The 20,941-nt window shown below is 39.1% G+C and overlaps 1 protein-coding gene across 9 annotated transcripts; it reads left to right on the top strand.

Moving 5' to 3' along the window:
• The first annotated feature begins 1,655 nt into the window (after nt 1–1,655).
• SAMD8 (sterile alpha motif domain containing 8) lies at nt 1,656–20,350 on the top strand. 9 transcript variants are annotated; one of them, XM_075025703.1, is made up of 8 exons: nt 1,657–1,809; nt 2,329–2,403; nt 8,519–8,630; nt 9,206–9,813; nt 11,559–11,654; nt 12,297–12,414; nt 13,440–13,590; nt 14,575–20,350. In XM_075025703.1, exons 4-8 carry the CDS (start codon nt 9,233–9,235, stop codon nt 14,877–14,879), a joined length of 1,251 nt encoding a protein of 416 aa, XP_074881804.1. In that variant the 5' UTR covers nt 1,657–1,809; nt 2,329–2,403; nt 8,519–8,630; nt 9,206–9,232; the 3' UTR covers nt 14,880–20,350. The 9 variants fall into 9 exon arrangements, with proteins under 9 accessions (XP_074881807.1, XP_074881804.1, XP_074881803.1 ...); XM_075025702.1 differs by having other exon boundaries at nt 3,307–8,630; XM_075025706.1 differs by lacking the exon at nt 8,519–8,630 and having other exon boundaries at nt 1,656–1,809.
• Nucleotides 20,351–20,941: the final 591 nt, after the last annotated feature.

Below are 20,941 nucleotides of genomic sequence, written 5' to 3'. Positions count from 1 at the left end.
ATTGCTTAGAGATAAGCATCTTTGAACCAGTATCAGGGCGTGTGGCAAAGAGCTGAAGTTGTTACAGCTTGTTTCTGTTCTGAATATCCAGTATTTGATCTGTTTAAGATGTATACAGACCATTACAATTGAGATTGTACAATTGTGGACATTTGCATTAGATTGCTAGATGACTTGACAACTTGATGTAGCTTTGAAACATTTTGAAATGCAAAATTTCCTTGTTTCACTGTGGCAGCATGTAAGCATTGTGAAAGATCCTTTTTCTTCTCTCTGAAGAAAGAATACAAGGCCAAATTCTTTGAAAAGGCTAGTGTCATTAACTTAATGCAGCTACTTTGGCACCTGCTTTTTACTTCAACTGAAGCCACAACTTAGACTTGTCTTGGACCTCATAGTAATTACAGAATTTGCTTTTTTGATGATGTATGTTCTTCAGACTGCATTATGCTGCTGCAAAGGGCTGGCTGCTACCACAGTCAGTTGATATACAGAATAAATTTAATTTCTGGAGCCATTTATTTCTAACTCCTCTGTATCCTCCTGTCCCCTCCATTTGGATTATTTATAGGTTATGGAGCTCCTGAAGTTATGGTGCCTTGTTGAAGCTTCCATAAGTCATCCGTGCTGTTCACATCTGTGTTTTGGATCACCTTGGATAAATGACTGAGTGCTGTTGGCCAGCTGCCAGTTTTTGATTTATGTTTCCTACAGACATTAGGAAAGAATAACGGTGCAAAAATATGGTGCCTCTGAAGAGGAATGTTTTGTAATGACTTCTTGGTATGAAAATTGACAGGATGAGGGTTCTGTAAGTTTTCTATATTTTGTCCTGACATATTCCTTTCAATGACGGATGGAGTTATTTTCATTACTACACTAGTGGGTTTTTAAATTATGTCAGATCACTCTATGTGTTTATTCATGTCTCATAAAAAAAAAATCAATGAAAAATCCTATTTAGCGTGGTTAGAAACCTCCACCTCTCTCTCCCATACAGGCTGTACTAAGGTACTTCCCAAAGATGGACCACAAGATCATACTGGAAAAGAGCATACTATTTTATCTTCGAGGAGTACAGTTTTATGCTCTTAGCATGGTTTAAGTACGTCCTGTTCTTCAGTTAGAAAAGCAAGATACCCCTGCTTCTCCCTTCAGCTGATCTCTGTGGGGCTTATGGATGATTTCTTCTTGCGCCTTCTAAGAAATATGCTGCCAACCATCTACGTGAGTTTCTTACACAGCTCCGATGAGTCTCGACTACACGTGCGCGCATTTCAGACCTTCCTCTCCATCGGTCCCGGGCCGAGGCAGGCCAAGGAGCCATTCGCGTGTTGTACGGCCTGCACTCGGGGGGGGAGGTTAACGAAGGGACACCCGGGTGTAAACGTGCCCGCAGGCCCCGGAAGCCGAAGCCCCCCGCTCGGCCCACCGGCGAGGCGCCAGCGTGCAGCAACCCCTCAAGCGCTCCGAGCCCCCGTCGGCGAGGCCCGCGGTAACAAGCCGGCAGGCACCTGCCGCCCACGGCCTCGCCCTGCAGTGCGGCCGGCCTGAGGGCGGCGAAGACGGGCGGGCAGCGGCCGGCTAGGGCCCGGCCGCGGCGGCGGCCTCTCCCGGAAGCTGCCCCCACGCCGTCCCCGCCCCTTCCGCCGTCCGCCAGGGGCTGGCGGCCGCCACTTCCGGCCGGGTGATGGGGTTGTGGCGGTGGTCGCCGCTGCCGCTGCCGGAGAGAAGGAGGGCGCGTGGGAGCCGCCGCCGCCCCGGGGCCGGGCGCTGCGGCACCACTTAGCGCTGCTGCCGCGGCGGCAGGTCAGGCGGGGCGGGGTGGGGTGCGGGGGCAGGTCCCGGTCCCGTCCTCCCCGCGGGGGTCGCGCGTCGTCCCGCAGCGGAGCGCGGTGCCCGGCGCCGGGCCCGCAGGGGCCGCCCCGGGACGCGGGGGAGAGCCGCCCCGGCGGTGGGACCTCGCCGCCGCCGAGGAACTGGGTCCCCGGGCGCTGCGCCCGGCTGGCCGGCGTGTGCGCGGCGCGGGCTGCGGGCGGGCTCCGCGGGGGTCGGGAGGGAAGGGGCCGCTTCCCTCCGGCGGCCGCGTCGGGGGAGGGCGGCTTCATCTGCCGCAGGTGGTGGGAAGCCTCTGGTGTCGTCTGTTTGCACGAAGATCCGCTCCGCCGTAATTAACGCGCGTGTCTCTCGCGGAGACGTCCGTCCCGAGGTCCGACCGCCACCCCGTGTTGGCAGGCTGTCGGCGGCGTACCCGCGGGCTGCGGGTGCCGGCTTTTGAGGAAACCGGTCTGCCAGGAAACTAAAAATCACGCCTGTTTCTCGCCCAAGTTCGTTCGTCTGCCGTGGAGAGGACGAAGTGGTTTAGTCTTCGCGCCTGGTCCCGCCGGTTTCGTTCTGAACTTCGTAAGTTTGCCGCTTCAGCCGCGATCGCCGAGGGGAAAAAAAAGCCTCGTTAGGAGCCGGGGTGTGAACGGGAGGGTTTGTCGGGGAGGCGGCGGGGCCCGCGGTGCGCTCAGCGGGAACGGTTCCAACAGCAGGGGTGTCGGGGGCGTGCTGGGAGCGTGCTTTTTTGTTGTAGCGGGTCTGGGAGGAGAGGGAGATCGTTTGGCTTCTCATTCCTGTATCAGCCTGCGCAGGAAGCAAGTCGTTTCTGGAAATGATGCTTTGTGTCAGCCCTGCGGTTAGGTAACAGAACAGCCGTACCAGGTCAAAGCGGGTATTTAGCTATCTTGCTGTTTTCTCTGTCGATGGTGTAAAATTGGTGGGCAAAGTGTTCAGTTTTGAGTAAAAAAGTTTTTGAGCGTGTAGGATTTGGTAATTAACAAGGCAGCATGGAAGAGTGCTGTTACTGGTTTGCACACATGCTGTTCGAGTTTCAGGATTAAATGGAGGAGTCTGCCCGTGTGGGACAGATTCTGTGTGAGTTTAAGGCCTGAGCATGTTCAGAAAGTTGAAACTCTGCAGGAATTGTTATCCACTTTGTCTGTCAAATCTATGTTGTTAATGCATTAGGTGGCCTCTCGGACTATTCACTTAATGATTGCTGATTGCTATTTTTTAAAAATAATACTTCAAAAGGGTAGGGTTTTTTCAGGTCTGTAAGTTAATGGAAGAAGAGGCAAATGAGAGGCAATTCTAATGTTCACATATTTATTGGATTGTAACTGGAGTTGAAGTGGTCTCATGGTTTTGTATTTGATGCTTCAGTTTGCAAAATTCATCTTGAGAAAACCCAACACACGTTCTGGGTTGTAAGGTGACCTGATGGAAGATTCCACTTGCCCAAAGTATGCTCCATCTCCACAGAGCTCCCTCGTGCAGCTGGACACGGTGTCTGTGCCACCTCCACAGAGCAGCTGATCATGCTGCGCTCTGGAGTGGCAAGAACTCAGCAAGACATTTCCTGGCATTTAAATGCCCCTCATGTTTGGTAGGGAGTGCCTCTTGTGAGGTATCAGAGGTAAGGAAATTCCTGTGGTCTTGTTCTTCCTTTTGCTTTCTGTGATACAGAAAAAAGGTGGAATTAACTCGCAGAATTGGGGCAAAGTGATTTTTATACCCAGTGGAGGGAAACTCTTTGGGAAGTTTCATTAAGTTTTTATTGTAGAAATGCTACTTAGATGTGAAGGAAACATTCTGTAGATTTGTAAAGAGCAAGAATTTTAAATTATCTTCTTTGCTACTCTGCGTGATCTTCTTTTTGCTGGCTGGTTGTTTGGGTTTTTTTGAGGGTAGTACACAATTAAAAACACAGCTTGGCCTAGGAGTTGCAATCTCTCAGGCTCTGTACTATCACTTTTCCTTGTACAGAGCTCAGTTTTGCAGCCCGCTAAGCTGGTTGAGGTCCATAAGCCGTATTACATTATAAATGTTTATTTGATAATCACATAACTTTTAAAAGTTTTTTTTATTTCTTATTTATGTTAATGCATCTAAAATGAGGAAGGCTCCTAGATTTTCACTAGACCAGAAAGATCAGGTTGTAAATGATTGTGGAGAGTAAGAACAAACACAGTGTCACTTCAGATATTGTTCTGGTATTAATTTGGGTGGGGAGTTTGTTCATGTCTTCCCTTATTTCCATCCTAAGATGGGGGGTTTGGGAAGAAAAGAAAGAAAGAAAAGGGGAGAAGCAAACCTAAATTGTTTTACTGCTAAGTTGTATAAGGATAAAGAGCAGCAAACATTCTGTTATGAGATGGATATACTAGTTCTTGAAGTTGGAGGAAAAAATACTTGACACAATATATTTAGCATGTGAAATGTTTGAGATCTTGTACAAATATTAATGAAATACTGTGAATTACATCCTAAGATAAGTGGTGGCGTACTTGATCAGTTGTTTAAAAATCACTTCTGTGTGCCTTGAATTACGGTGGTAGGATAAAAAAAATGTTTTGTTAGCTGGTTAGTACATTAGGACTTGAGCTGCTCTTAGTGTTCACTTGAGTATAGTACAACCCATTTGGTTTAATGAGGTGTAAAAGTCAGGGAGCAGTATGTATTCTATTTGGTTTGCTGCAACGTGTAACTGCACTTAGTGGTTCTTAAGGCAAATATGTTGAGCTTTCAGGACTTTCTGTAGTAGCTGTTGACAGTTTTGCACAGAGGCATTCCAACAGAAAGACTCTTCTAAAAGTATGGAGCTAATTTTTGATTTTACAGTATCAGTTCTGTATTTTCCACAATGCAGCACTGCAATGAATAATTCTTGAAAGGCACGTCTTCCTTGATGGTTTAAAACCTAAGACGTACAATAAACTAAACAAGTGTTACTTAATGAGATTTCTTACCTTACCTTACCTTCATAAATAGCACTAAGACCTTTGAGTACAGTTAAAATACTGCTGATAATCTCCCATACTAGAAATGTTTATGAAACAACTCCGATAGCAAATTCACTAAGTCAAACTGAATGCAAGTTTTACAGGAATATTTTGCATTTGAAGTTATTGTATGCTTGCTTCAGGAAAATGCTTATCCAATTTTCTGGTCTCACAGTGGGCGTTTTGCTATGTTTGATCGGTTTTATATATAGCATGGTAGCTATTGTATTAAAAACCCCTTGAAAAACCATGTATTGTTTTTGGAAGTGTTCTTTTTCTCCTTTTGTTTACAAGATATTGTACTATATATGGTGGCATTTAGAAGGTAAGGATTAAGTCACTGTATACTATATGGCAATGAAACCTTTGGGGCTATTTGCTTTAAATAAGCACTGAAGAATTTAGGGTTTTCGGGAAGAGCAAGTGACAAGCTTCTGATGCAAGTCAGCAGAGTATCCGAGACACTTGATGCATAACAAGGCAATGCTGTATGTTCTTTTTCCAGCACAACATTACTAAGTTGGTATGTGACAGTAGCCTTATTATTGCAGGCTGGCTCAGTGCACGTTTTTGTGTATGGCTTTTTTTTTGTGCTGGGGAGCCAAGGCCTCAAACCTCTTGTCCGCATTGTGAACCAGCAGCCTTTGTACAGAAAAACTTTTCCCCCATGGTGTGAGATGTCATGCTTCTAGGCCAGCGGACCCAGCGAAGGAGGGGCTGAGTTGAAATTGCCTATATTTGAACTTCAGCTTGAAACCTTCCACAAAGAAATGTAGGTTAAATCACTTGAGATCCAATAGTTCTTTGGTGTCCTTCCTAAAATTCCTCTCAAGGATGGTGAGAATTGGACCTAACTGGGGAAAAAAAAAAATCAAGAGGAATGTCAGCAGGCACATGAGAGGGCAGGTGGTGAAGCAGTAATGGTGCTGGTAGAGTTTTGCATGTGTGTCTGGAATAAACAAATCCAGTCAGCATTCTGCTAACTGCAGCAGATGTAACTAGGATCTTATTTAACCCTTCAGCTATGATTCTGGTGTAATCAAGTTTTGTTTCTGTAACAAGACCGCAGCCTAAAGTTAGTGTGATATTAATGCTACTTTTCCTTGGCTAGAGTCATGATTATCATATTCAACTTTCCACATTTTCATCTCAATGTACTGACTTGAAGTCAGTATGCTAGGAAAGCTAGGGACTTGGTTGACTGGCAGTAATTCAGTAGAGGAAAACATGATAGAATTGTGGATAATCATTTTGAGAGAGATTAATTTTCCATATTTAAATACACATCTAGGAAAAACATTGTGCTAACAGCTAGGGTATACTCAGCCTCTCAGAGGCACCTCATTTCTTAAAATGCCCTAACCAAATTGTAGAAATGTTCATGGCTCATAACTTTTTTTTTTTTTAAATATTAATACTTCTACACATGCGCATGAAGTTCATATTCAGTTGTGTTCATGCTGTTAATTGAAAGGCTGGGGAAGGAAAAAGGGAAACAGGACACATGATGCTTAGAGCTGATGAGCTGACTAAGTATAAAGTCACAGTAGCAGGAAAGTAATCAACTAGCTAGCTACAGACATTGCTGATGTCAGGCAAAAAGTATATTTTGCCCTCTGATGCTTAAGTCTGTTCTTGCTCTGTGTTACTCATGCGTGTTATTCATAATTAAATAATGTTATCCATTATTTGGTTTTAGTGATAAAACCAGTAATGTAGAAGGCAAAGTAGTTACCAGTGCTGTTTTCTTTCAGAAGAGCAGTACAGTTACCTAGGTGACTTGGTCTCTTTCCGCTACGTTAGTCAGTCTTGTGTTGCAGACTGGTAATGTTGGAAATGTTATGTAGCATTCTTAAGCTTCAAAAAACGAACAGGAGCAGTTGGGCACAGAGATCTGCATTGTATTCCAGGTGCTAAGATTATTAGGGTAAGTGGTTTTTACCCTTTAAACTACAAAAGTGGCACTAAATGAGTAGTCTGAAGGAGAAGGCAGTTCTGAGTTTAAAGAAATTGCCTTGTCATCAAAACTGAACTTAACTGTTGCTGTTGAGATGAAATCAGCTACCAGCTGTGTGGAATGGTTAAGTTTGTTTTGTTTAAGTGTTTGTTTCTTTTGTTGATTTCTTTGTCTTTTTGAGTTGGTTAAATGTCTTGTCTTTGACAGCATTTAAAAAGGGGAGCTGGTCCTATCAGGTGCATCTTAGGGTTAATGTAGACTTTCTCCCAGGTCCAGCCCATTCAGTAGTGACCTTTGATGGGTATGCTTACTCAGTGTTGTAAGGTTACCTTTATTGTACCTTTGGTAAGGGTTGATTTTTATTCCTGCAATGCCAGATGAAGAAACACTAGGCTGGTGTTAGCCTACTTGACTTGTTACAAATGAGTAGAATTCTTGTAGCTTAGGGAGAGTTTCATGCTTTTGCCCTCAGAAGTTGCTTTGGTTAGAAGACAAATCAGTAAGCTGAGTGTATTTTTGGTGAGTCTAAATTCACTGCTTTTAGAAAACTTGTGATGATTACAGTGTTACAAAAAACAGTGATTACCAATTTTTTTCAGTATTTCATCTGTGTTTCTGAGTAAGGAAAGCTGGAAGTCCAGATAAGCAACTCAAGTTTGTTTGTTCTACTAGAGTAAGATAAAAATACATAGTATGAAAAAGGTCAATTAACCGATCATGAATTAAAAATTAAATGGGCTTTTGAGAAATTAAAACTTTGCATTAAGTACATGTTGTTAATATACAATCAACTCCAGAGAGAATATCTTCAGAAGTACCACTCCCTTAGTTCTTTTAGAAGGGCAACTTTAATATGTACACTCATTTTTCTTCTAAACTATTTCTTTTGCACTGCTGGGAAATCTTGTTGGACAAATTGAATCTTCTCTGATATACAGTAAAATAGCGTGTGGTCCTGTTAGATGTATGCTGGAAGAAAAAGTTGCATCCAATAATTACGATAAGAGCTACTTCTAACAATAGGTACTGTACCTCTTTAAAAGAAGTGAGAAGGGAAGAGCTTCTGTTTTTGGAAGAGCTGTGCCCCTGAAAAAGATGTAGAACTGTGCTGAATATTCGTGATGGGTTTGAGTACCTGTTCACTGTATACAGAAGCTAAATAATAGATTAAATAGACTGTTTCCTTGCTTTCATTCTGAAAACCTTGAATGATGTATGTGGCACTAGTGTATTGTACTATCGTGTATTTTCTGAGATTTGGTTGGCATGATAGAAGCATTCTAGTTAATTAGACTGTTTTTTTCAAGTACAGAGGAGCTGTGAAATTGTAGCTGTTTCTTAGATGGTGGCTCTACATAAGCCACCAAATATAAATTATGCACAAATCCATTCTGTCTTAAATATTGGATAAGCTTTTTATTACTTTTACATCAGTGGTAGGCTTACAAAGTTTTTTCCTGTATTCCGCATAACATTCTGTGGTTAATTTTTTTCTGGTTGTTGTTGTAAGTTGTTCTGGTGACTTGTCCTCTCCATGTGACTAAAATGTGGCTAAGATGTCTGGCCTTCCTTCAAACAATATTCTAGAATCAAGAAAACTATTGAGAAATCTGTGTTAAGAGAATACATATTTTCTGGTTTTGGTGTGTTGTTATGCTATTTATTACCACATCACTTTTGAAGATGCTTTGGAATTAAAGCTAATGCTTAATTTCTCGTAATGTTATTTTGAAAGCTGAATATTTTGAAGGATTTGCAATATAATAAGCATCTATCTTAATTACTGAGATCAAACAAAGATAGAAATATGATGGCTGCACCATCAACATACAACTAAGATGCCTCAGGTCAGTATTATTGTAAATACCTAGTCTTAGGCTTACTTGGGGGATGGGGGGGAATGTCATGCCAAGCTTCAGTATATATTTTAAAAGAGTGGAATGTATTGGATCTGTAATATATTATTTTAGCTTTAATTCAGTTTTATATGGCTGCTGGCTATGCTTTCTTGCTTAGTTTGTGAAGTGCAAGGAGTGGAAAAGGCTACTGATTAAGCTGGTATTTAAACAGTAATCTTTGTTTTTCATTGCTTAGTGTAATTAACAAACCAGGATTTATTTATTTATTTAACAAAAGAATAAAAGTAAACTGGGTACATCTAGGAAGTAATTCTGCTTCTTGGTAGCTTTAAATTTCTGTTCGGAAACAAATGAGATAATCTTAATTTAGTTTGCTTGAATAAAAAATGCTTTTAAAGCATTTTTATCTTACTTACCTAATAAATTATATGTCTTGTTTTTAGCTGGCTATTATATAAAAAGCCTTTGGCTAATTAAGCATCTAAAATAGCACAAAATACACTGGCATTTCAGTAAGAGTCGTTAAACATTCAGGTCTTGTCTCTTTCTCCAATATGTAACAGGTCAATTTTATTGGTGGATAGAGAAGGATGATGGCAGGCAATAACCAGCTTTGCATTCGACGTTGGACTACCAAGAACGTGGCCAAGTGGCTGAAGGAAGAAGGCTTCTGTGAATATGTGGATGTTTTGTGCAATAGACACAGGCTAGATGGAATTACGCTGCTGACACTTACTGAGTATGATTTACGATCCCCTCCTTTGGAAATCAAAGTCCTGGGGGATATCAAAAGGCTAATGTTGTCCATACGCAAACTACAGAAGCAACATATTGATGTCCTAGAAGAGCTGGGTTACAACAGTGATAGTCATGTTGGCACAGCATGCCCAAGTGTTGGTTCACTACAGGGTGCAGATTGGTTTTGTAATGGTGAAGTACCTCGGGACTATGATGGACCAATTACTGACCTGAATGGTGATCAGTACCAATATGCAAATGGAAAAAACAAACACTCTACTCGAAGACTGGACCCAGAGTATTGGAAGACGGTTTTAAGTTGTGTGTATGTCTTCATAGTGTTTGGCTTTACATCGTTCGTTATGGTTATCGTACATGAGCGAGTACCTGACATGCAAACATATCCACCTCTACCAGACATATTTCTAGATAGGTAAGAAATTTTCTTTTACAACAAAATAGTAACTTGATGGTTAAAGTATAGGCTGTCTTTTCTTCATTCTCAAAATTTCATATGCTCTTGAAGATGCCTCTGCAAAATAGTAATTGGAATGTAGTAAACCCTTCTGCTAAGATTGAAATGTACGTCAGTTAGATGCAGAGATTTAGTCTTCTCAGGAAAATAAATTAAGCTGTTGTTCTACCCCGTTTACACCTCATTCTACATCTTTAGCTAATCACAACACAGGAATTAATTCATCCATCCTCTCGTTCTACTAAAAAGGATGATGGTCAGCTGGCATAGGTAAGCAGCCATATGCATTTCTGAAATCTAGATGCTGCTGTGAAGCTTAATGTGTCTTGATATAGAAAAACTTTTGATGAAGGAATATTTTGGTCTGCCAGTGAGCAAGGAAATTGAGAGGGAGTAGCATTGATACTGCGTTTTTGCTGTCTCCCCACTGTCAACTTGTTGAAGATGCCTTAGAGAAACTCTGAAGTAGACTGAATAGACCAGCATCTTTTTTAATCATAGAGTTTCTATGTACCAAAACACTGTTGTGACTTACGCAATACCTGCTCATTTTTTGTAGAAAATATTCCACTTCAGGCAGAAAAGAGACACAATAGCAAAGGTGAAATTCTGGTCATTGACTACAGATTTAATAGAGAGTAAATGCTCCCTTTTGGAGAACTTACTGCCTAGAGAGTTTTAAAAGACAAGATAAACTGCTTAAGAAAGAGTTCAGTCTTTGTGATCTCCTTATTCCTGCCAGTAATTTCTGTTTTTGTGAAGTCAGTAGGAGTCTACTCTTTTGAGTAACTGTGCAGACTCCCCCATAAGTTTAGATATAACTCAGCAACGATGGACCATGTTGAGCAGAGTGGAAGAGGTGAGAGAGAACAGGAGCTATGGCATTACTGGATTTCGTTCCCAGGGACTTACCACAGTATTCAGTGGGCAGGAGGATGGGGGAGGTCAGAAAGCAGCAGCTCACAAAACAATGCCAGGGGATTACTACAACGCTAGCATTTGAGCAGCGCTTTGCTACAACTTTGTATCGGGGGGAACACAAAACTATGAGGAGCAGCCTCTCTTGAAATCTGTCAATCTGTATTTTGGTGAAATTGCAGAGTGGAAGTTGTTACTGGTGCCATATGTGTGCAGGAAAGTCTTAAATCTTTTGCCAAGCAAGGCTAAAAGGTTTGCATATAGTGATTATCACTGAAATCTAACTTTGAAAACATTTTTTACTTTCCCTAATGCTTTTCTGTGCAGTTCTGCTTCATTACAAGTATTTAGGATTTTAGGCTTTGTAGCATTTCATTAATTGTGTTGACATGGCATTCTTATAAGCATAAGCAGCATAATTGACGTGATGCAAGTTTGTGTCAGAATGAAAAACGTTGCTGGGAAACAATGGTAGAAGAACACATCCTGTTAGGAAATCACACTTAAATTAAGAGAGCATGCTAGGGATTTTCTTTGACTTAGTGAATTCTGTGTAAATGTCTGCTGAAAATACATTATTAGAAAGGAGATAATGTAATTCAAAATTAATTAAAGTTCTATTTAATTCAGTCTAACAAAATAATTTTTGGCTTTAGTTTAAACTATTGTCAGAGTTACTTTTGTAGTTAGAACTTCATATGCCTTTATTCTCAATATTGAGACTAAAAAGAAAAATTAAGCCTTTGTATTGTAAGTTAACTTTATTGCTTCATCCTTTTTTTTAGCGTCCCTAGGATACCATGGGCTTTTGCTATGACTGAAGTATGTGGTGTAATTCTTTGCTATATTTGGCTGTTGGTTCTTCTGCTTCACAAACACAGGTATGGTATATAAAATTGAAATTAACTGGTACTTTGATTGAGAGAAAGGACTGTAACAAGAATTTATGATGATTGTTTAAGACTTTCCAGTCAATAAGAATCTTGTAAGCTTCTAATATGCCCCTGTTAAAATGGATTAGGGAGGATTTAATCAAGAATGGTGACTTGTGAATCTTACAAAGGAGTAATCTGAATTTACTTTTCTACCAGATTTATATGTAATTTCCTTCAGAACATAGGTATTTCAGAGAGATGTCAGTATATCTCTCATACTGTAACAATTTTGTGTATAACAAAATCCTATGAGAATGAAATTCCACAGGATGACTGAGCCGGCCTAGCAGCTTCAACAGAAGGTGTGAGTGCCAAAGCTAGTACCAATGTAGCTGTAGAGGAGTGGAGCTGTACCTTTTGGTGACAGTAAGCTTGCTGCAGCGTCTCACCCAGTCATGGGGAACCATATTTTTACAGTACTACTTTAAAATAAATAAATAATTATTTTACTGTGAAACTTGCAGCAATGATGAAGGGACTTCATGGGATTAAGTTGGAGTGTGGGGAAATGTTTTTATCATAACTTTCCTGATTTAAAAATACCTTATATTAGGATTCTTGCAATCAGTTCCTATGTACTTTTCCCAGATCTATACTTCTGCGAAGGCTGTGCAGTCTCATGGGGACAGTATTCTTATTACGTTGCGTTACAATGTTTGTTACCTCACTCTCTGTGCCAGGCCAGCACTTGCAGTGTACTGGAAAGGTAAAAAAAATGCTTTAAATGTTTTTTCTTGTTTCCTTTTTTTAAATTTAATTTAAGATATGATTAAGGTTGTTGTGACCATAATGATAAATGTGTGTTTGCAAGAGCAGTGTTATTTCTCTCCTATCCCCCTCCATGACCCTTCATTAATTGCCATTATGCAGGCAAGCACTCTTAGGGGTCTTAGAAGCACTTGCCACTTTGGAGGGGAGATAGTTGGGGAATGGTGTGCAGAATAGTTCACAATGTAAACCAGAGAGAATACATCAGAGAAGTGTGCACTTGAGATACTGACTTAATGAAGAAAGGCTGGAAGTGTAGTGTAGCATTCGCTACATATCAAGGTGCCACGCTTAGATCACTGGTCGGCCCGGACCAGGGAAAGAGGCAGATAACACACACAGTGTGAGCGCCAACTTCCGCCTTTTATTGCGCAGTTAATTCCTTTTATACTAACAAGGGGAGGTGGGGTTACAGGTACATCACAAGGCTGCGACTAACCCTCTAACTTTCCGTGACAACGCGAGATCTTCCGAACGCCGACCCCTACAGTGTAGTAATCGCTTCTTTGTCTTGTTGGATGTGTGGTTTTGAAAAAAAGCCCAACTGTTATTATTTTACCTCTTCTAATAAGTGGTATTCCATAGAACATGGGATTTTCTGGTTTTATCCTAACTTCTAGTTAGAAGAAGTTTGAGCTGAACGTATTGGAAGCTTGACAGTGACACACTGGGAGGTTGAATATATTCAAAAAAAGGTGGCAGACTCTGTATGTAAATCTCTTGCAACAAAATACTTGCTCTAAATTCCAGTATTCATCAGAGGTATGATGAATACAGTTTCTAGTTACTAATGTGACTCACTGCCACAATAAAATCCAAAGATGTGCTAACCTGCATTTTAATAAAAGACCCAACGCGATAAATGGTATTAAACATACTTAGTGCTATACAGCTAACTTTAAGGACATACTGTTCAGGCAGTGGGGTTGGAGCTTACTAAAGGTTAATGTTACTGTCTTCTAGTTGTATGGCAATGTTTGGGCAAAACTCCAGCGGGCCTTTGCAATATGGAGTGGCTTTGGAATGACTCTGACTGGAGTACATACGTGTGGAGATTATATGTTCAGTGGCCACACTGTCGTCCTGACCATGCTCAACTTCTTTGTCACAGAATGTAAGTACAGAGTGCCAATACTTAAATGTCTTTTAAGTGTTAAGAGTATGTACTGCTTGCTGTCAACCAAGGCTGCAAGAGTGTAAATGCTTAAATGTTCTCAAGTATTAAGAGTATCTGCTGCTTGACCTCCTCAAAAAGTTCAGAGTGTAACATTCAAGCAAACATAAATGCAGATTACTGTGCTCTTTCTCAGGTTTGTGACAGTTCACCTGCAGACAGGAAAGGAGCAGCACCACCTAGATTAATGGAAGGATGGATAGGGCACACCTGAAAGAACACATGAGCCAAGAAAATTAGAAAGGCTTTGTAGCTTGCTACGGGGAGAATAACAGGGAAAATACTTGCGATTGTCTGTTCCTATATACTTCCCTACGTATGCCAAAACCAGCACACTGCCGCTGACCCCTGTCAGGCAAAATACCTGGCCAGGTGGCTGTATGTTTAATATAATCCATAAAGCCAAAATACCAAACCTCATAATGAGTGAGAATATATGAAACAACAGTGCTCTTCTAGAAATACAAAGTGTGATTTGATACAGTATATAGCAAGCTAAGATAATTAGTTTGAGTTCACCTCTCTGTTATTGACTGCAATAACAGAGTAACATATGCTTTATGACATTTTCCCCCTTATTACATGGAAAAGGCATGATTTTCATTAAAAGAAGTTGGTTGAACAAAGAATTCTGCTTTGCATGGTCCTAAACCATTTTAGGATGCTCCATTAATCCAGAAATGCATAACAGTTGTATTTATAAATGAAGTCATGAAGTTGTAGACATTTATAACTTGTGTGGTTGTTTTTGTTGGATTTATTGGACCTGTAGATGTAAACAATATTTCCAGATGAAGACAATAACTTCATCACATTTTTGGATGAAAAAAATCTGTGTAAAAACCTGCAATGTCTAGACCTGGATTTTGTAATGACCCAGATTTTTGAGACATTCAAGTTCAGTTGCTTTCTGTTTTCTCCTAGATACGCCAAGAAGCTGGAACTTCTTGCACACCTTGTCCTGGGTGCTGAATCTCTTTGGAATCTTCTTCATTTTGGCTGCACATGAACATTATTCTATAGATGTCTTCATTGCCTTTTACATCACTACAAGACTCTTTTTGTATTACCATACGTTGGCTAATACTAGAGCATATCAGCAGAGTAGGAGAGCAAGGATCTGGTTTCCAATGTTCTCTTTTTTTGAATGCAATGTTAATGGTACTGTTCCCAATGAGTATTGCTGGCCCTTTTCAAAACCTACTATACTGAAAAGATTGATTGGCTGAAGAGTGTTGGTCAATTCAGATCTTTATGAATCGTTATGACTAAGATCCTACAAGGCTAGCTGAAGGGGGGATGTAAAGTAACGCTTTTCACTCCATGATCATCTCCTCCTTGTCTTGTTTCTTAGATTCTTAGCCATAAAATGGGGATCCCATACTTCACGGGGATGTGTTTTGTTTTCTTGTTGCTAAAATAGAAAACAGTGCAGGGACCGGTAAAGGCTATCAGTGAACCATGAATATAAACCAGAATAATGTTACCCTTAGTAAAGTTCTATGTGAATGTTTATGTAACTTTAACCTCAAATACGTGCTTGTACTGAATATAATATACAATTTACAGGTCCAAATAATCTCTGTTACCTGACATGCCAGCCTTTACATATACTGACTAAAAAATTAAAACTTTATGAAGACTTTCTTTTACAACAGTCATAAATGTAATTTTCAGAACAAATTCTGTGTATACTTAAAGATTGAGGAGTACTGTGTCACACTGAAGAAAGCAGTATAGTTCCTTGCTAAAAGGGTCTCTTAACTGTTAAATATCAAGTCTTAAAGTATAATTGACAGTATGAATGGTCTGCACACAGGTTGCCAAAAATGAAAGTCTGCCTTGTGGCTATGCGGTGATGTTTTTTTTAATGAGAGCTTATTTAGTCTAGTCTATCAGTTGTCTATATGGTTGTTCTAGCACTTGGAAGTTTTCCCTTTTGTGTTTAAATAAATGAGTTAAAGTAAATGCTACACCCACTGAAAGTAAAGTTAATTTAGCTTTAGTGAGTTTAAAGCCACAAAATAACTTTTGTGTAGTTTTAATTGCTTTATACCCAAACCTGTGCATGTTTTTTAGGAGCAGCTCTTTAACATTGGAAAGACAGAACAGTTATCTTCATATGATCTTACTGTCCCATAAATGGATGGGGAAAATGCATGTAGTAACTCTTTCAGGAAAAGTAATAATAGTGAGTATTGGAAATAGTGCTCATATTGATGTATGTTTTAGCACTCTGGTGTCAACAATATGGTGAGTATCTCTGGATATATATACACAGTATATTTGTTTATATAAACACACACAGTATATGTTCTAACAAGTTTGAAAAGAGACTAGTTCTTAAATTAAGTTGCTCGTTTACTATACTGAAACATAGAAGTACCATAAGCAGTTGAGTTTTGGTTGTTAAAAAGAAAAAAAAAAACCCAACACACAACAAAACACCCCCCAAAACCCCAAACCAACACTTTGAGTCCATAATGCATAAGCAAGGGTCACACAGTTGGTGATCTCTTATGCAGTGGTTTGTAAGGGGACAATACTAATGTTGGCTGTAGAGACTTGAAATTAGATTTATGCTAAATGAAAACTGATAGGTAAAAGGTGCAAATCATAAAAAATGGTATAGACCTTTTAATTTGGTTAATGCAATTTCAGAACAGGTGGTATGTGCAAAAGCTAGTGTAAGTCAGCCTTGGAAAGTTAACACGAAGCATTTCCAGCTTGGTACAAGCTGACTTAATGGTCACAATGTACTTAGGTTTGTATGGAAAAGAATCCCTTTGGAATTTTGCAAGACAGTTTTGTATTGGGAGGCTTGTAACCTACTGTGGGCTGCTCCTCACTGTATTGTATTCTTTTTATAAACCTGGATTGAACTAACTTGACTATCTCTTCACCCTTTGTAGTATATTACTTTTGTAACTTCATTTAGCTCCTATTCCACGGAGGAATTGTGCATCTTAGAGTATCTCTGCCAGCTGTATTGAGCACACACATATTGTACAATTCTGCAGACTTTTATATTTATAACATTCCAATTTTTTAGCAAAATTGCAGGTTTAATACTATATTGTTCAATCTGCCATAGCCTGATGGTTCTTGCCATCCAAATTGGGGTAGTATGCTTACACTTAAGAAAAAGGGAAAAATATTCTGAAAGATTTAAAGGCTTTTCATTTGTTGTTCTTACCTTTCGGATTTCAGAAAGGCAATTTGAACATTCCTTCTTGAGACTTTATAATCAAAGAGCCCTATTTGTTAATTTTATTTGCCTTTGCAATGCACACAGTTATGAATGCTATTCTTTTAAACTCTAGAAAACATCTCTTCTCAGGATGTGCAGGATTGTATTCTGAGTTATAATGTGGAGAGGTATGCAATTAAACTTGCAAAGCTGTTGATTCTGAAAAGAACCATGTCACTGCTAACTGTCATAGCTGTGTCTATACTGGAAAATTATTTTGCAACTTAGACCTGCAGGAGAATTTTCAAGTACAGCCTAGTGTAACAATGTTTACATAAAGTAAATCAATCATTTCAATACTATTTTTTTAACAAATGAAGTTCATATACTTTGAAACATAAGGCTTCTCTCTTTGTTCTAATTTAATTTTTCAAATTCTGTTAAGTAGATCCATGGTTTAAATCAGCATTGCTTATCAGTGTTTTTTAAAGGAAAAAAGTTCTTTTGTGCTGTTTCCCTTGATGCTATATACCTGAGTCCAAGATAAGTAATATACAGAGGTTGGGTTTGTGAGCGTTGAAGTGGGTTAAAACATTGTCAGGATAATTGTCATCCTCTATTTTGGAAGTTCATTTTGTCTGTCTATAAACATGCAAGAGGAAGGCTTGAAAATGATAGAAGATAGAAAAATTGATGTCACATGAAAAAGAGCACAGGTCAATCTGTAAAGTTGGTAATGTAACTTTATTGTTAATTAGGTGGAAACAAGTTGCGAGTAAGTGACAGGCTTAAAATTCTGTACCTCCTTTTTAAAGAGTCAGTGTTTTAAAAGCATTTTGCTGCTTCTCTGCTGTTGACAAGCACTTTTAAGTAAAGGCAGCAGAGCATCGGGCCTTGGATTTAATGTTAAGTCTGTTTAGAGTTGTCCTTCTCTCTTATGTTCATGCACCAGTCTTTTTACTGTCCTTTAACTTGCTGCACTTATTTTGTGCCAAGTCATCTTCTGTGGTCCATGGGAATGCACACATAATCTGAATTCAGAGTAATGAATGAATGACTGTGTTATGTCAGCAAGTACAAGTGTCTAACAACATTAGTCTACTACTACAAAGTGCACAAACTAATAAAGCAGGAAAGTCTTAACTGAATAACTCTGGATATACAAAAGAAGGGGAAGGAAGGTCACATTTTTTTGGTAGCTTAACAATTCCAGTAACGTTTGAGACTTGATAGTGGTCTTGAGCTCTTCCTTACTGTTATCAGTTTGGGGATATGTATGCACATAGGCACAAGTGGTAGACACATAGGCATTCCCCTCCTCTTTTTTTTTCTTCTTTTTTTTTTTTGTTTTTGGGGAGTTTTTTGGGTTTTTTTGTTGTTGTTGTACCTTATAACATAGCTTCTTATAATAGCTTTCCTAAACTTTTTGCCTCTAGTTTTTACTTTCTGGAAGATCCCTTAAACTAGTGGGTTTATGACATTACACCTGCATACGGAAATCAAACTTTCATAGATGTGGGGTTTTCTTAGCAACTTCTGATTACACTGACAAAAACTTAGGGAAGGATCCTTAAGCAAGGTTCCTCCAGCTGTTCTTGAATAATGATAGAGAAAGCTTCCATATACGCAAATTATCTTCATGTACTCTGGCAAACAAGATAACGCTTATACAGAGTGTTGGTACAGAAATGTAGATAAGCCTGAAGTATTTAAATGTCCAAGACTAGCAAGAAATGGATCCTCTAACTATACTAATTGTGATGAAGCAAATGATGTGCTTAACTTCTAAGCAAATCACTAAATCCTCTTCACTTCAGTGAGGGGTTACCATTTTAGTTTAAGCGTTTTCTGGGATAAGGCCAAGTACATGCTGTGCGTGGTATACTGATACAGTAATGAGAACAGGTAATGTCACTATGGTTTTGGTTTTCCCTGATATCTGCCCGCCCCCCCCCCTCCCCCCCCGCTACTATAGAAGGAAACATTCCAGTAGAATTTTAAAGAAATTACTACTTAACTGGGTTCTGAGAGAAGAAATCAGTACAAAAAATGCGTTGAAATAAAACCTTAATACTTATCTGCTTTAAGAAGCAAGAGTCAGTTAAATGATTTGGAGAAAAAAAAAGTTATTTTTTGATGGCAATCATGTTAAGGTTATTTAGAAGTATTGAAACCCTTCAATGAGGATAAAAGCACAGGTTCCTATAATCTTCTTTTCTGTACGGCTGTGTGTCATGTAGTGCCAAAAAGATTATTGAAGGGAAAGAGGGAAGTGTTGAACTCAGACCAACAGTTAATATCTTCTTGGGTTTTTTAAGCAGTGCTTGCATATGTAGTGCTACACTTGTTCATTACTATCTAGCTAGTTTTTTGATGTATGAAAGTCCACTAGGTTTTCAAGCACCAAAACTACTGTGGAGCTGAGTCTTAATCATTAAATACGCATTTGAAGAAATAGCAGGTGGTTTAGGAAAAAAAAAGTAGGCTTGTGAACCTGGAGTAGAACAACAGTAAACTATAACAACTATGATAGTTTTTCATCCTGTCCAGGTAGTTTCTGCTGAAGAGTTGGGGAGGATTTGCAGTAATCTACATACAATACTGATTTTTTCTGTTTTTTTTTAATAATCTAGGATACTGTTATAGAAAATTGACCTGTAACTACAAAAACCGTCATAGTCTTGTCAAGATGGAAGTGTATTTGGCAGAAGTCCTAGCAGTGAGCCAGCTTACCCTCTGAATTGTATTGTGCTTGTAGACTTTTATCAATCAAGGGTTAATAGGTAGACCACTGATGGTTCATACAGATTACTATTTCTGATGTATCTTTGACATTGTCACTATTCTAATTGAAATAGTATATTGGGGAGGGGGGCAGTCCTTTGGAGTGAACCTACTGATGTCTTCTTCATTATATGAAGAAAAATGTGGAAAAAAAAAACCCCTTCACAACATCTCAAACACCATAATATTATGAACACTGAAGTTTCTGTATAGCAGTGTCCTGCATACTTACGATTTGTATTTAAGACATTTGCAGTGAGTATTATGTACATTATTGTGACATGCACATTTTTAAAGCCAGTTTGTAGTAGGTGTGTAAGAACTCAAGATGATGAATGTGGAGCACAATAACCTGACCTGTTAGCCCAGTGACTGTGTAGTTAGAAAGACTGTAACTTAGTTTTGCTCTTTCAATTCAGTTTTGTCAAATATGAGAAATTTGTCAAATGTGAGAAACCACAAACTGCATTGTACATGGTACTTAACATAATAGGGATGTAGAAACATGGCTTTTCATACTGGACATTACTTCAGTTTGGTTCTGACAGAGAAAATAGTATTACCTAATGGCTAGAAGGTATGCCAGTGAAGTTTGAAGTGAGTACTGTAAATAAGTAAATATTGTTTTGATTCTAAACTTAGATTGAATTAATATATTGTTTTATATCTTTGTTGTATTAAAACATATTTAAAAGTACTAAAATAAAATATTTGAAAGATGACAAATGTTTCAGTTATTTTATATGTAAAATGATGGCTCATTATCTCTGTTAGCATTGTAACTGTAAAAGTATACCGGGAGTAATGTACGTTTTAGAGTTGTTTTTCCCTGAAGCTCTGTTTTACTGGTGTGAAAATGCATGCTGCATAATGCATATATCAGTGTGCCTGATGTTTTTGCCAGTCGTAAATTGTTTTGGCAAGTCACTTAAATATTTTTGTTATTAAAAACTTAGATAATGTATTCTATCTTGTAAGATCTCAGTTAAGTATGACAAGGGCTTTCAAAGAGTCTTCAGCTGAAGTAACTTTAATGTCTATAGTTATTGGTGAATAGTGTTACAGTAAATCAACAGTCTATAAAAACTGTTGGGAAGACTGTGAAAGAGTAAAGTTAACTTCTGAAAACTTAAATACACTTAATGGTTTGTATGTTAGGCTTGTTGTTACTTTCAGTCACAGATTTAGGTCATCTGATATGTGAAAGGATGTACATTTATTCCTATGGAGAAACTTACAGTATAACAGGTATGCTGTGTGCTCTGGAGTTGTATGTTCATATTTGTAAATGACAATTTTGAAATACATTTTGTGACC

The sequence above is a fragment of the Buteo buteo genome, chromosome 4 (genome assembly GCF_964188355.1).
Source record: "Buteo buteo chromosome 4, bButBut1.hap1.1, whole genome shotgun sequence".
Taxonomy (NCBI): domain Eukaryota; kingdom Metazoa; phylum Chordata; class Aves; order Accipitriformes; family Accipitridae; genus Buteo; species Buteo buteo.
Note: the sequence above shows the minus strand (reverse complement) of the source record. Positions and strands in the feature narration are given on the sequence as shown.